Source organism: Halichoerus grypus, chromosome 2 (genome assembly GCF_964656455.1).
Source record: "Halichoerus grypus chromosome 2, mHalGry1.hap1.1, whole genome shotgun sequence".
Taxonomy (NCBI): domain Eukaryota; kingdom Metazoa; phylum Chordata; class Mammalia; order Carnivora; family Phocidae; genus Halichoerus; species Halichoerus grypus.
Window position 1 is genome coordinate 151380622 of NC_135713.1, and position 15537 is coordinate 151396158.

At 59.9% G+C, this 15537-nt stretch overlaps 1 protein-coding gene and 1 pseudogene across 9 annotated transcripts in view; one reads left to right on the plus strand and one right to left on the minus strand.

The window, feature by feature from the left end:
* Positions 1 to 15397, minus strand: part of MINK1 (misshapen like kinase 1) — a 42588-nt gene extending 27191 nt beyond the window's left edge. For 8 of the 9 annotated variants that reach the window (XM_078067804.1, XM_078067806.1, XM_078067805.1 and 5 more), the window contains exon 1: positions 15117 to 15396. In XM_078067804.1, coding sequence (XP_077923930.1) covers positions 15117 to 15173 — 57 coding nt within the window. In that variant the 5' untranslated portion in view covers positions 15174 to 15396. Of the gene's footprint in view, positions 1 to 15116 lie in introns of all 9 variants that reach the window. The other variant, XM_078067800.1, reaches the window with a different exon arrangement.
* Positions 10196 to 10530, plus strand: LOC118519042 (NADH dehydrogenase [ubiquinone] 1 alpha subcomplex subunit 3 pseudogene; annotated as a pseudogene).
* Positions 15398 to 15537: the final 140 nt, after the last annotated feature.

Genomic DNA, 15537 nt, shown 5'->3' on the forward strand with positions numbered 1-15537 from the left:
GGCTGCACAGGCCCTCGGATTCCCGGGATTCCGGTTCCCCCGGGAAGGGCTGGCCCTCAGTGGGCGGCTACCCGTGCTTTCAGGCGCTCATGGAGCACAGGGCGGGAGGGAGCAGAGCAGGCGCTAGGAGCCGAGGGGACAGAAGGAACCGGGAAAGGTTTCTGTGCTGGGGGGAGGAACAGTTTTTGAATCTCTCCTCCAGAAGGACACACACACGTGACCTGGACTCGCACGCACACAGAGGCAGAAACAGGTCCGGACACGACACACGCATGAACACAAGTACCACTCTGATGGGAAACCAGTATGAGCAGCGAGGAGGTGGGAGGCCCCTGCCGCCTCCAGGCCCAGGTTCCCCACAGACCGACGGTGGCCTCAGACCCTCAGAGCAGGTCCAGGCAGGAGGGGCAGGCTGGGCCGGCGGGCGCTGCGTCCAGACCCGGCGGGCGCTGCGTCCAGACCCGAGGCGAGGCGAGCTGGAGCGGCCCTAGACGGAGCCTGGGGGGAAGGGCAGGGGAAGTGAGCAGCGGGAGGGAGGGGAGGAGAAGAGGGGGCCAGAACTCCAGCAGTGGTGTGGGTTCTAAAATGGCCACAGGCAAGGCAGGGGACAGATGGTCCCTTTCTGCGGCTGAGCTGGAGAAGTGGGGAAAGGGAAAAGAAGAAATAAACATCAGCACAGTCAGAAATTTAAAAATAAACCCCAAACCCTAAAAGATAAACAGCTCGTGTCTGAGGTCCCACCTGCCCCCAGAGCGTTCTGGGGGAGAGACAGGGGGGCAGGCCCCGGAGGACAGCCCCTGGCCTCGGCCGTCTGGCCTCGCCCTGCCCGGAGCCGCCTCCCGAGTCCTCCCTCAGCCTCGGCCGCAGCCCGGGGACTGTGCTTCTCGAGTGTCACCAGCTGTGGGGCGGTCTGATCTTGGCCCTGCCTCGGAACCATCCGCGGCCGGCAGAATCCCCTCCGTCACCTCACGCCGGGGGGCCACCACAGCCAGCACCCAAACGTCCGGCACTCCACAGTCACCACGTCATTTGCACCTCAGACCTACAGGGAAGCCAGGCAGGGCTTGTCAGCCCACTTCACAGATGAGAAAACCAAGGCTCCAAGGACTTAAATGTTTGCTGCGGTGCAGCTGGAACTCCCGCGCTCACGGCAAATCCCAGGGGGCTTCTGGTGGCCCATGCCACGCTGTCCCCCGCCCCACAGTGCTCTGCACACCCCCGGAGATTTCATTTGCCATCTGCAGGCCAAAGAGGCTCTTTCTCAGGCTCAGATCCGACCGCCTTCCAGCTGATCTCCCAGGTGTGGCTCATCTGGGGCCTCGCCAGGCCCGCCTCGGGGTCATTTGTTTCTTGCTGGGGCAGAGGTGGAGGCAGAGGGGCCCTGCACACGCCTGGACTTTTCTGGGCTCTTCTAACTCACCACACCCTTGCTCACGGCTGAGGCTCTGCACCTGCTGTTCACTCCTCCAAGCACACCGCTCCCGCCCCGGACCTGCGGGCCGTGCCCATCCTCCAGGACCCCTCCCTGGCTGACCACCTGCTCCCACAGGACCCTTCTGCGGCACAGTCATGTTTTGTGATTAAGTCTTTAACTGTCTCCTCTGCTAGGCTGTTCTTAGAGGTCAGGGCCATATTCAGAACCTGTTGAATGAATACAGAAAAGCAAGAGAGCTGGTGTTCTCTGGAAAAGCCTTCCATCCTCCCTAGTGCAATCAATGGTTTCTAACACTAGTTTTGGGTTTATCTCCATACTTCCCAAGTAATCCATGAATATTCACTGAAAAGCTATGCACTAAAGCAGCTACTAAAAGTTAATCCCTTTTTGTCATGTGAATCAGCGCCCTGTAATTTATACGTGTGGTGATTGTGTCTCTAGAAAGTGGACTTTGTTAAAGTGGCGAACTCCTATACAGTTGGCAAAACCCAAACAAGAACGTGATTCTTTTAAGTAGGCTCCGCACCCAACGTGGGGCTTGAACTCACGACCTTGAGATTAAGAGTTGCATGTTTGCTCTACCAACTGAGCCAGCCAGGCGCCCCCAAACAAGAACATTAATAAGGATCCAAAGACTGTGGGAAGCCAGCAGGCAAGAAGAGATCCAGGGCTAGCATCCTGGAGGCGAAAGGAGAAAGAAGCAGGCAGAGGCTGGGCTGGGTGAGACCGGGCTGGTGTGTATGCGCCACTGAGACCCACAAGGGCTGGCGCCAGTCTGAAGCCTCCATGTGAAGGGGGCAAACCAGCAGTTCACTTCACCTCGGAGACCCCCATCTCCTTGTCTACCCAATCCCGTCACAAGAATTCTTGGATGTGAAAACATTTTGAAATCCACTAAGTGTACAAATTTGCACAAAATCATTATGAAGAGACTGCCTCCCAGAGAGCAAGGGAAAACTGTGTCAAAAGGTGACTTATTAACACTGTTGGTGTCTCCGGGATTTGGGGTGAAGAGTGGTGACACAGGAGAGGAGAAACCAGTCAAAAGCAGAACCGAGTGTAGGACAGGTGAAAGATGGGGGGGCGGCAGGCAGATTGAGGGCCCTGGAGGCAGGGCTGAGAGGGGCTGGGAGGAGGGTTGTCCCTGTGGAAGGAGGAGGGGGAAGAGGAGGGGGAGGGGAAAGAGAGGGAAGAGGAGGGGAAGAGGAGGGGAAGGAGGGGAAGAGGAGGGGGAGGGGAAAGAGAAGGAAGAGGAGGGGAGGAGGAGGGGAAGGAGGAGGGGGAGGGGAAAGAGAAGGAAGAGGAGGGGAGGAGGAGGGGGAGGAGAGGGAAGAGGAGGGGGGAGGAGGGAGGGGGAGGAGGGGAAGGAGGGGGAAGGGGAGGAGGGGGAAGATGAAGTGGGGGGAGAGGAAGAGGCAGCCGCAGCGGGGCGGCGGGTGGGCCGGGCTGGGAGGGGGAAGCCCGGGCTGGGAGGGGGAAGCCCGTCCAGCCCGGCAGATGGGGAGCTCAGGGCGCTCACGGAGGAGGACGGCCGTAATCAGGGGCTGGATAATAACGAGGCTTCCCGTGCGGGTTTTCCCCTGCAGCACAAACAAATCCTTATACCTCATTGCCAACCTCCTCCCGGGGGAGTCAGGTGTCCACAGACCCGAGGGAAGGGGCCAGGGGACCTGGGGCCTGTCTGTCCCCGCACTGCTTCTAATTCCAGGGGTGGTGCCCGGCTGGCTCAGCGCCAGAGCCAGTCTCCAATCTCGAATCTCAGCCTTGTGAGTTCGAGCCCCACGCTGGGCAGAGAGGTTACTTTTAAAAAATAATAAATAAATGAGTAAAAACGGTTCCAGACGGGCGGCCCACCAGGTGCGGTGAGGGGGGCCCTGGGGAGAGAACCCCCCCGAGCGGCAGGGGGGCGTCAAAGGAGACCGCGGGAAGGGCAGGGAGGGCAGAGGGCACAGAGCTGAGCCAGGCCGCACAGCAGGCAGAGGGCGAGGCGCGGGGAGCCAGACTGGGAAAGGAAGACCGGGCTGTTCTTCACAGGGGGGAGGCCCACCAAGGGCCAACTCGGAATGAGTGACAGCTGCAGGGACGCAGATGACCCAGGAGGACTTCCTGAGCAGCAGGACGGAGCCAAAAGGCTCCCCAACTTTTCACTCGGTCTCCTCCGAACCTTCCCTGGCCACATTCCCACCAGGCTGGGGCCTGGTGAACCAGTTCACGCGTTCGGTCAGCAAACACCGAGCGCCTGCTGGAGACCCAACCGTGGTGACGAACAGAACTGAGCGGTGCCCTCCTTCGCCGAGCTTGCAGGAAGCAAGGAAGGACTACGTCGAGGTCCCTGCGGCACAGGGGGCCAGGAAAGGCCTGCTGGGGGTCTGGAAGGTTCCAGGCTCTGGGGCAGGAAAGCCTTCACTCTCTCGGCCCGGGGGAGCCCAGCAGCCCCAGCATCCAGCCTGGAGTCCACAATCGAGCCTTTCACTAAGCACTCTGCAGCTTTCTGAACCAAGGTCCCGGGTCTCACACCCTAACAAAGCCAGGCGTCCCCCTCAGGGCGGCCAGGGTGAGGCCCAGGGCAGGGCGCGGGCCTCCTGACTCAGGGGGCAGGACAGACAGGAGTTTCTAGTTCAGACCCTAGATTTTGTAGCTGGTGTCTCTTCCAGGGAAGCGGGAGGCCTTTCAGGGGATGGTGGAAGGCTCTAGGGCAGGGAAAGGGAAGCCAGCCGCGCCCCGACCTGGGGGCTCGGTGACTCACCACCCACAGCCGAGGCGGGCTTCTCTTTCCCAAACGCCACGCCAAGGAGGACAGGCATGCCCACAGACCCCAGGAGATGCCCTTTCTTGCCTAAGCTCAGTCAGACCGCTCCCACCTCCAGCTGGCAGTCACCCACACGTTACAGCAGCCCCATGCGGTAGCCCTGCCGCCCTCATTTGACACAAGTGAGGCGTGGGCGTAGTGATGACCTTGCCAACGGTCACCCAGTAAGTGCTGGAACTCGGACGGGAGTCCGACTCTGTCTCCAAGGCCTGTGCCCTTAGGGCGAGTGACGACAGGGAAGGCCCCACCAGCCCAGGCCCGTCCCCGTCTCCCCAGGTCAGTCACCTGGCCGCGCTGCCCTGCCCCTGGGCGCTAGCGGGCTCGGGAGACGGTCCCTGAAGTGCAGGCACACTCCGACCTGGAAGGCAGGCCTCTCTGCAACACGGGGCTCTCCTGCCCCCCTCTCCTCCTGGGTGACTCAAGTCCCAAGCCCGCCTCTCCTGCCTTTTTCCCTCTTTCCCCTTGAAGGGCAGTGAGGAAATGGCAAATGGTGTGGCCAGAGGAAGGCCAGGAGGCCGGGCAGGCCACTGCACTGACCACCTCTATCCTAAGAAACCCAACTCAAGTCCAGGTCACGCTCCAGGCCTGTCCAGGGCCGCGGGCACCCCAGAGGCAGCCTGACCCAGCTCCACACCCTCCAGGCTGGAGGCCCAGGACGGGCTGTCAAAGGGGCCTCAAGGGCTGCCCATGGTTTCCCCAAAACATCTCTAGCAGCTCACCACCCCCTCGCCCCTTAACTTCTCCTTCCAGGCCTGGCTTCATTTAAAATCCCCCTCAGAGGCCAGGTGGGCCGCCCAGCAGGAGGGACAGACGTGTTCGGGGCGACTTCTGGGACTCCGGGCCACCCCACCTGACCCCGCAAGTGTTAGGCATCTGATGTGCCAGGCCCCCCCCGCTCGCTCAGCTCTGCACACACAAAACGGGGGCACGGGGGGACAGGTGGCAAGTGGTGGGTCCCGGGGCTGGGGCTGCGGAGCGGGGACACAGCTCCTGTCTGGGATGGGCGCACAACCTGAGAGTACTTAGTGCGCCTGCTCAGCACCCTTAACCTGGCTAAGATGGTAAAATGTTATGTATACGCAACTACGGTAAAGAACGTTTTTTTAAAGGGAGGAGTGACACAGTCTTCCTCTCTTCCTGCCGAAGAACAGGCCTCTTTCCTGAATCATTCAACTCTCTTCCAAACGAAATCTTCTGGATTCTTTTTTTTTTTTTGGTAAGATTTATTTATTTAAGGGATGCCTGGGTGGCTCAGTCGTTAAGCGTCCGATCGAGTCCCGCATCGGGCTCCCTGCTCAGCGGGAAGCCTGCTTCTCCCTCTCCCACTCCCCCTGCTTGTGTTCCCTCTCTCGCTGTGTCTCTGTCAAATAAATAAATAAAATCTTTAAAAATATATATTTATTTATTTAATATATATATAGAGAGAGAAAGCAGAGCGTTCTTAAGAGAGCGAGCACAGGGTTGGGGGGCGGACAGAGGGAGAGAGGGAGAGAATCCCAAGCAGGCTCCATGCAACATGGGGCTCGATCTCACGACCCCGAGATCACAACCTGAGTCAAATGAAACCAAGAATCGGACGCTCAATAGACTCAGCCACCCAAGATGACCCAATCTTCTGGATTCTTGTGTACGTCTCCCGTCTTTCCCTCCTGGCATCAGAGTGCTCTGCCCAGAAGCCCATCACCCCGAAATCTCTATCCATCCCGGGCACAGGCCCCATGAAGTTTCGTATACCTGGCCCGAGCCCACCAATGCCAACCCACCTGCAGTCCTCAAAGACCCAGGCCAACGTCTCACTCCCTCTTCTTAAAACATGCCCCACGTTTCTGAATAAAGCCTGTCCTCTACCAAGACCCAGATCCAGCCCGTGGGCTCCTCAAGGGCAGGAACCACATCTCACACAGGCTGTCTCCAACCCACGAGGCAGGCCACAGACGACGCGAGCACAGACCCACGGACAGTGGCCGTCCCCCGCGAGCCCACGCGGCCTGCCCACCACGGGCATTCCCAAGGGAGGCAAGGAGAAAACCACGCTGCTCACACACACACGGTATAGGACGCGCGCCCGCCCTGCCCCCCGGAGTAGGCCGGCGGCACGGGCGCCAACATGCTCAGGCTGTGCGGAGTGAGTCAGACCCGAGTCTGACTCCGAGACCTGCCACGTCCTGGCCGTCCAACCCTAGACGAGGTCCTGGGACTCCCCACGTTCTCTGAGCCCTGACAGGGAGGAGGTCGCCCGCTCTGGAGGGCTACCACGACGGCTGGCGAGGTCATGTAAGCACAGAACCTACTGCACACTTAGGTGTTCCTTATTGTTCTTATTCCAACCCCAAAAGCCCTTCGGTGACGAACCCACATTAAAACGGAAATGACTTGGATCAAACTGACGGGAGAGAAAAGGGGCTCGCTGGGAGTCTAAAGGCCAAAGGAACGACAAACCATGGGGCCACATGCTGCCTGTCCCCCCCCCGACCCGGTGTTGTTCGACACGTGGGCCCGAGGTGGCTTCCAGAGGGAGGGACTGTGTTCGGGTCAGAGGATTGCGGCGCCTCCACGCCCCGGCGAGACGAGGCCAGGGGCCCGCCAAGTTGAGAGGCAGCGAGAGGTAGGTGGCAGCCCTGTCCCTGGGCTTTACCCGCTTGTCCCCATCGCTGCTCTACCCCCCGCCCCTCACCCACCCCCAAGCGTACCCGAGGCAAGCTGCCTTCCTCCCTGTGCGATCTGAGTCATGGTGCTCGCTCACCACACCTCTGCCTCCCAGGGGCCAGCCTGAGAGTGCAAAGACCCGAGAGGAAAGACCAGTGCGCTAGCCTCCTGTCCCAGACCCCGGGGGCGCACCTGCTTCTGCCTGCTGGGCAGTGGGGCACTCCTGCCGGTTTTCTTGAAGACTCCTTCCCGAGCCGCTCAGAATTAAAGACCAAGTACTACACGCTTCAGCCACCTTCTCACAAATGTGCCTTGAAAGAAAGAGTGGGTGGGTGGTAAAGAGAGAACACGAAAATCGTTTTCCTTCCAGCCTGGCCTGGAGCCTGCCCACTTTACCTTTGGAGGTGTGCGGGCAGACACACAAAGCTGTCAGGGCAGACGGGTGCCGGGCGCAAGGCCACGTACGGCCTGCATCCCTCTGTCCACCCAGAGCTCAGGCGAGCAGGGGACTTGGCCTGGCCCGTCCCAAGCCCATGCCAGGTAACCTGGGTGGAAAAGCGATTCTTCCCTGCGCTGCCCACACTCAGGGCATTAACGTCCCCGGTGCTCCGTACACACAGTGACAGCGTTTCCGGACGCCCCTGGGGGGAGGGCAGCGCCGCCCCGGCCGAGGACCACCGAGTAAGGGACCCATGCAGGGTACGCGGGGCGCGCTCCGCTGCCTGCAGGTCAGATCTAGCGGGAGAGGACCGGTCGCAGCAATGCTCGGAGCCGCATCTCCCGCTAAGCCAGTGGTTACTGGGCCCTGCTACGTGCTCTGTGAGGGATCAACAGGAAGGAAGGGTCATGGTCCTCTACCTAAGGAAGCGCTGGGACAGACAAGACCGTGAAACAACATTCGATACGAGGCAGGATGTAGTCAAATGCTGAATTTCGGGGTCTGTGAGAAGGAGGAGGTGACCGGTGAAGGTGGGCACGGTCAGGAGAGGCTTTGGGAGAAAGCAGAAGTTGAGGTGGCTTGAAGAAGGTGGCCTTCTCTTCCCGCAGCCCTGCTGATCCTCGATCTGTCCCTGAAAGGCTTGCTGTTCACGGAAAACTGCTCCAAACCAGTGCTTCCGGGAGCGGTTCAGCAACACAAGCCCCTCCAATCCTCTCCCCAAATGGTTCCCGGTGGAGAAGGGCGTGAGGACCCCCCACTCTCCCCCAGAAGGCCAGCCCAGGTCAGGCCTGCTCCCAGGGGCCTTCTCGTCCCACAGGCCAGGAGGTGGACCTGCTTCCCTGCAGCCCTGACTCCGGGTGCCGGGGGCTCCGGGTGCCAGGGGCTCCAGGTGCCGGGAGCTCAGGGTGCTGGGGGGCTCTCAGGTGGGCCCTGCAGGCTCTCCTGCTGTGGGGACACGCACTTCCCCGCTGAGTCTGCAGTCCAACCACCTCCGCTGTCCAGGGCCTTCTGGCCTCCTCCCTCACCAGCCACTCCGCGTTTCCGAGGCGGAGTCCCCTCCTCGTCCTCCATTCATCCCTCTCTGCCCACGAGGGCTCCTCCCACAGGCTGTACCACCAAGCACTCTACAGCCCACCCTCCCCACACCAAAGCTTCTCCTGGCGTCTGGCTCCCCCAGGAAGCCCAGGACTGTGGCTTCCCCAGCTCTGCTTCATTTCAAACGTGCAAAACCACGAACAGTCCCCCTGCACACCCCACTCATCCTTTACTTGCACACAATGTAAATTGAGACTCTCATCTATTTATATACAGCATCTACCTAGACGTTGGGAAGGATCCCACTTCCCACAGCCCGTGACAGCAAGAGCAGGCCCAGGGCCGGGCCCGCCTATGCTTACTTCTGGGAGACTTACCTACCTTCCGACCCCAGCCAGCACTCAGGCTCACGGCCACTGGTGACACCCCCATCCCCCACCCCCACGCAGGTGACTGTGTGAGACGGGAATGCGAATTAGCCGGATGGCAGCAATCACTTCCCTGCGCACAGGACGAACACATCACACTGCATACCTTCGGTGCATACGCCTTTATTACAAACCTACGATAACGTGTCTAGTGATAACCCTTGTTCCTCACACACCTGCTCCAGACAAGGAGCAACCCACCCGCCCTCTGCGAGCGATGACGCGTGGTTCACACTGACCCCGTGCTGAGACCCTACCCCCAATAAGTAAACATGAGGGTCGGTTTAGTCATACGTCCCTCGCATGTACGGTCCTTTACCCTTCAAAACAAACTCCTTTGTTCCTCCCACAGGAAGGTTCTGAAGAAATCCTTTTGGACATTACGCCTGGAGTTCCCACCCCATCCTCAGCCCCGGGCGCTTGGTTGTTGACTAAACGCTCCGCCCTAAGCATGGCCCCATTCCAGGGTCTCCCGATTCCGGCCGTCACCAAACTACCCGCTGGTTCTCCTCTGCCTGCTCTTTCTGTGGCAACACCAGCTCGGTTTTCAGACATGTAATCTGTTTCTCTCTCGATCAACCAACCGCCCATGGCATACTAAAGTTTCTGCCACAGTCTTTATCACGTTTGCAATTACATACGTAACCATATACATACACATGTATGGTTATTATTTTGTTAATGTCTCTCCCCACTCCTAGACTGCAGGAAAACCCAGTCTATCTTGTACATCAATGTGCCCTCTGTGCCTAGTTCCAGATCTTTCCATAAACAAAACAGGAAGCCTAGCACAGTTACCAAGCACATCCTCGGCTGTCTGGCCCCTGGACTGAAATCTCCAGGGGCTCCTTGGGTCACTGGAATTCCATCCTTTCCTTCTCTCCTCCGTGTACCATTCCCTACCCTGAGAAAGAACAAAAAGCCTCAAGTACCTTCTCAATTAGCCTCTAGAAGAGCTTCCTGTGGATGGAAGAATCCCAGACTCTAGTCAAGGATGGGCTGGTTAGGAGGAGAATGGCAGGAAGAACAGGAGAGGGGAGAGAATGAACGTGGGTGTGGCCAGGGCCCACGTCTGCTACCAAGTAAGGTTTGTATCTCCCTATATTCTGGGGGCATTCAGGAAACGTTTCGAAAGGTGACTTATTAACCTGACTACTTTTCATTCTATTTCTGCAACCTAGGAAAGACGGAGGGAGTTGGGGGTGTAAAGCAGATGCCTGGGGAGGAGAAAGGACTGGGCATCAGATTTCAAGATGACTGAAGACAGGACAACAGAAAATCGCTTTAATTCATGGGAATCAGACTGAATAAAAACTTCCCAACCTTGAGGATTCCAAGATACTGAGGAGAGCAGCAACAGTTAAGAAAGGGGGAGCCTGGCCACCGCCGCCACCGCGACCAAGATGGCCGGGAAACTCCCCACCTTCCTCAAGGATGCCTGGGCCTAGGAGCCGGTGCTGGTCACGTCCTTCACCACCGGGGGCCTCGCTCTAATTCTGCCCACCCTCAGCCCCTTCACCAAATACGCCACCATGATCAACCAGGCCACGCCCTACAACTATCCAGTGCCCCTCCGAGATGATGGGAACATGCCCAACGTGCCCAGCCACCCCCGGGACCCCCAGGGCCCAAGCTTGGAGTGGCTGAAGAACTTGTGAGCACCCCCGGTGACATGGAGGAGGCCCCTCCCCTGAGCCAATAAAATGCGAACAGCGAAAAAAAAAAAAGAAAGGGGGAGCCTGACGGGGCGCCTGGGTGGCTCAGTCAGTTAAGCGCCCGACTCCTGGTTTTGGCTCAGGTCACGGTATCATGGGTTGTGGGATGGAGCCCCAAGTGGGACTCCGTGTTCAGCAGGGGGTCTGCTTGAAGATTCTCTCCCTCTGCTCCCCCCACTCTCTCTGAAATAAATAAATAAACCTCAAAAAAAAAAAAAGGAAAGAAGGAAAAGGGGAGCCTGAGCTTGCAAAAGCACGTCTGAGGTGGATGCACCAGAGCTGATTCCACAGCTTCATGCAGTACCGAGCCGGACGAGTCACCCTGCCCACAGCACCCAGAACCTGGTTCTCCAAACAGCCGCCTGCCAGTGCTAGGTGACCGACGCAGGAAGGGGTGTCATCCATCACTTCGTCCGGCACACCTCTGTCCGGAGCCAGCAGGATTGGTCAGGCCAGCTCTCGGAAGGCTTCTGGAGACGCTCTCTGGCCCCAGGCCTGTTTTGTGTTTCTGGGTAGAGAGGTTACCTCCACATTCCTCACTTAGAGACCCAGGCCCGAGTACGAGCTTGTGAAGAGCGGCTGCACTCTTCCTGCCATCTTGTCCCAAAATGACAGGGGAGGACACTACGTATCCAAGCTGCGTGAGCTGCCCCGTCTGAGGCACGCAGTCCCAAGTCGAAGGGACGGAGGCCAGGTTTGACATTAGGGTTCCACACGGCGTGGTGTCCGCGGGGCTCTTGGGGCCAGCCGGCAACCTTGCTGACCTGCTGTGTCACTGTCAGAAGCCCACTTTCCCACACACCGTCCCTTCCACGTATCACTAAGGGCCCCGGCGATCCGTTCTGTCCGCCAGCAGAGAGCGTGCGGGGCAAACGGCTGAACAGCTGGTTCTAGCAAACTCCTCTGCAACCGTCCTTCCATTGTTCTGCCGAAGCAGCCCTGCTCCCCGCTGCCCTCCCCCCGGCTCCCTGTCCACAGCTGGGCAGCGGGCGCATCAGAACCCACTGGCTGGACGGTGCTCGGCGGCCCGGAAACGCAGGCCCAGAGCTGCCGGTTCTCCCAGCGGGGCTGGCCCCGCGGCCTCACGCGGACGGGAGAGGGGGCAAGAGGCTTCTCCAAAAAACAGACACAACAACACGAAGTCATTTGGAAAGGGACATCTCTGTCTGCACGACGACCCGGCAACAGGACCCTCCTGACTGGGCGCCATGACATTACTTCGACACGGTGACATGGAGCAGGGCTCCACAGTTTCAAGGACAGCACAGCCTAAAACTTCCAGCTGATCGGACAGGAAAAAGAAGCTGTTTGATTTATGAAGTGGGTCAGCCGAAAGGAGCGATGCCAAAGGAAAGAGGTCAGCCTGGGGTCTGCTCCCTCCTTGTCCCGTCCGGCTGACTGAGACTTATCCTTTGTGGGAAGCCAAGAGCCACAGGTCAGAAGATTCTTCTGGAACGTCACCACGCTTGGACACAGAGAAGGTCTGAAGCAAGAGGCCCATGTTTTCTCTTGGATGGTCCTAAGTTTACTTCAAGGGCATCACACTCAGACGGAGGCTTCCAGAACTCTGTTCACCACCAGACAAGGTCTCATTCCAAAACCAACTCCGAAGAGGTATCCTTGTGTGTCCACAGAAGAGGGGCAAGAGGACGCCTAGCAAGCATGACATTTACTGGATGCTCTCTCTGAGCAAGCTTTGTGCTGAGAGCTCTCACTTGTCACAAGACACGTTTATTCAACAACCACTGAGCCTCTGCCACGTGCAGAACCCCGATACAGACTGGCACGCAAAAATGAGCCGGACGGTCAAAATCCTGGCTTCCACTGGCCTCACGTTCTCGTCGAGGTTGATAAGAACAAATACATCTGTCCGCCGGTGATAAATACGATGAAGTAAAAGAAAGCAGACTAAGGGAATGCTATATAAAACTCCCATAGAAATAAAGCGGGGGAAGCGGTGCTATTTCAGATGCAGCGGCGCTGGAAGGCATCTCTGACTGCCATCTGATGACAGGGCGGCAAAACGTCCCCATGTGCCGGCCACCGGACCGAAGACTCCCCAGGCGGGACTCGCTGAGTCCGCAGCCCCTCTGAGATCCCCCCACACAGAGCCGGGACGGAGGGCTGTCTGCAGAATCCGACACAGTTACACAGTGAGTGACAAAGCCGGGACTTGAACTCAGAAGCCCGCAGCCCCACGCTACTGGGCTGGGGGAGAAATGGAGCCTCAGAGGTCAAGTACGCCCGTGCTCACAAAGCAGCAGGCCCACTGGCCTTTCCACACGGAGCTAGGAGCTCAGTGCCATTCAATCTGGCCCCGTCAGACTATTACTCTCATCACCAGCTGAAAACCAAACCTTCTCCTGAAACAAGAGGAGAAAGAACGTGGGCTCTGCAAGGCCAGCTAATAAGTGAACATGTTCGCCTCTCATCCCCCCGCCCCCAGGCCCCCAGCACAAGATGCTGTAGGAGAGGGAAACAGGCTCTGCTAATTCTCCGGGCTGCCGGTTCCCACTGGAGAACAGACAAGGACAGAACAGGAGGTGAGTGAGCCACCGCTCCACGGGCCACAGCGGCTCTGGAGGTGGAGCAGAGGGGACAGGCACTGAGAAAAGGTCAGCAGCAAGGAGGAAGGAGGCCCTCCCTAGCCCGGTTTCAAAGAAAGCACAGCCCTCCCTCCTGCCCTGCGGTAATGGGGTGGCAGGGTGAGGGGAAGGGGAGTGCTTCCTTGAGAAGCAGGAGGCAGGAAAGACAGATGCCCCGGGAGCAGGTCTGAGGCCCCTCCAGACCTCTCCAGACGGGAGGGAGAGGAGAATGAGGCAGGAGGCTAACGCGGCTTCTAGCAGAGAAGTCCAGAAAGGAAATACCACAGCCAAGGTCAGAGGCTGTTTGCAGAATTGCTGGAAATCCCAGGTTGGGAAGTCCGGGCGAGAGGGGAGGATTCAAGGAAAGGAGAGGCCAGAGCAGAGTTCCACAGGGTTTCAACCAAAGGTCACGGTTTGGACCCTCCCGTTTTTTTATTGTATGTCAGCCACCAGAGCCACAGGGACCTGTGACCAGGGTTAATCAACAACCAAGGTGGGAAGGGAAGATGGGGGTTCATCCTAGAGCAGAGCACAGTAAGGGGAGCCTGGAATTCCATCCTATTATACCCCACCAGACCTTTGCCCGCCAGCGCACGCGCCGCGCACACACACACAATGAAATTCAACACTGAGTCTCCCTCCGCAGCAACCTATCACCTTCTCTCCCGCAAGCCAGGTCTCCCAGCCCAACATTGCACCAAACAAATTATGACCTGAATGGCAAGAAAAACTGTGTCACCTAGAGAAACCCAATTAACGACATGACTCTGCTCTCCTCCATTCCCCCCTCCAGGCGTATCCGGGGCACCTATGTGGCTGACCGCCTTTTCCCACGACTGGCCGAGTTCCCTGGCTAGTTCCAAAGCCAGACCGCTGACACAGGGGCCTCGGGAGAAGCCGATCCAGAGCCAACCCAGAGCCGGGAAATGCTACTGCCCCCCACACCCCGGCCTGTGGAGGAAGCGCGAGGGACACAGCATAAGCACACCACCTGGGAGGACAGTCCGTGGAGCGTTCACCTTGAAATCACTAAGTTGCTCCTCAAGCCGGCGCTCCTTGCTGAACACAAATGCTCCTGAGAGCTCCCAAATGGGGGCGTGCACGTGCCCCAGAAGGGACAATAAATAGGTATTTCGAAGAAATTCCTGCTGTGGTTGCTTCCTCTGGTCCCCTCTCCTAATGAGCCCCTCCCCTGAGAGATCTCCATCACCTGGGGGGGCCTCCCCCCATCCCCGGCTGCTTTTGCAGCCTCCCCACCGACCACATGTTCGGGGTGAGTCCATACACATAAACATCCTTCCGCGGCCCGTGCCAGGGCTTCGGGAGAGACCCAGCGCCCCCCTCCCCCCGCGCTGGTCTCGGCTCCAGCCCCACAGCGCTGCAGAGTTGGTCATGCAATAGGCAGGGACCCTGAGACCGGAAATGCCTGGTTCTGGACTGCTGCACTTGAAACACGAGAGGAGGCAGAGGGAGAGCGGAGCCCGGGGACGAGGGCGACCGCAGGAGGCGCGGGGTGCAGAGGGGCAGGCTGGAATTCCGGCCAGGGGAGAGGTGCAATCCAGGGGTGGGCGAGGAGGGGGAGGCTGTCAAGGCAGTGGCAAAGTCAAAACCCGAGGCGCCGAGAGAGGGGGGAGGAGGAGGAGGAAGGAGACACAAGTAAGGGCAAGGCTGGAAAGAGGCTGGGAGGGGCACCGGCGGCGAGACTCTGCAGGTGGCGGGGCTGGGGCGGGGGGAGGCGGGGTGGGGGAAGGGGGTCCGGGGCCCGCGTGCAGGCCGAGGGGGCAGGGGAGTGTGGGGGCGGGGCAGCACAGGGCGGGGACCGACCTGGCTCCCGGAATCTGCAGCGCGTGCACCGAGAAGGGGAGCCGAGGGCGGGGGCCCCGCAGCGGCGGGCGCCCGGGCGAGGGGCGGGGGGCGCCGGGGCCGGCGGAGGGGCGCCCGGGCGGCACGTGAGGCGGCCGGCCGCGCCGCTCCCCGGCGGCGGGGGGCAGGAACCGGGGCGAGGCTGGGGGCGGCGCGCTCACCCGCAGGGCGGACAGGTCGATGTCGTCCAGGCTGCGGGCGGGGGCTGGGTCGCCCATGGCCTCCGCGGGAAGCCGGGCCCCGGGGCCGCTCACGCTCCGGCTCGGTTATTCCGCTGCCGCCGTCGCCGCTTCTCCCCCATCGGGGGATCCCGGGGGCGGACTCCGCCGCGCCTCCCCCGGAGGACGCGGAGGGGGAGGGCCGGCGGGAGGACCGACCCACCGACTGACAGGAGCTAGCGCCCGGAGCCCGCAACCCGAGCCTCCCGACTCTCCTGCGCAGGCGCGGAGTGGCCGCGCGCCGGGAGGGTGGACGAGGGAACGTGACGCGAGCGCGCCGGGTTCCCTTCCCCCTAGGCGCCGACACCTGCGCGCAGGCGCAGGAGACAGAGCGAGAGCGAAAGGCGCGCGCGAGGACGGAGCG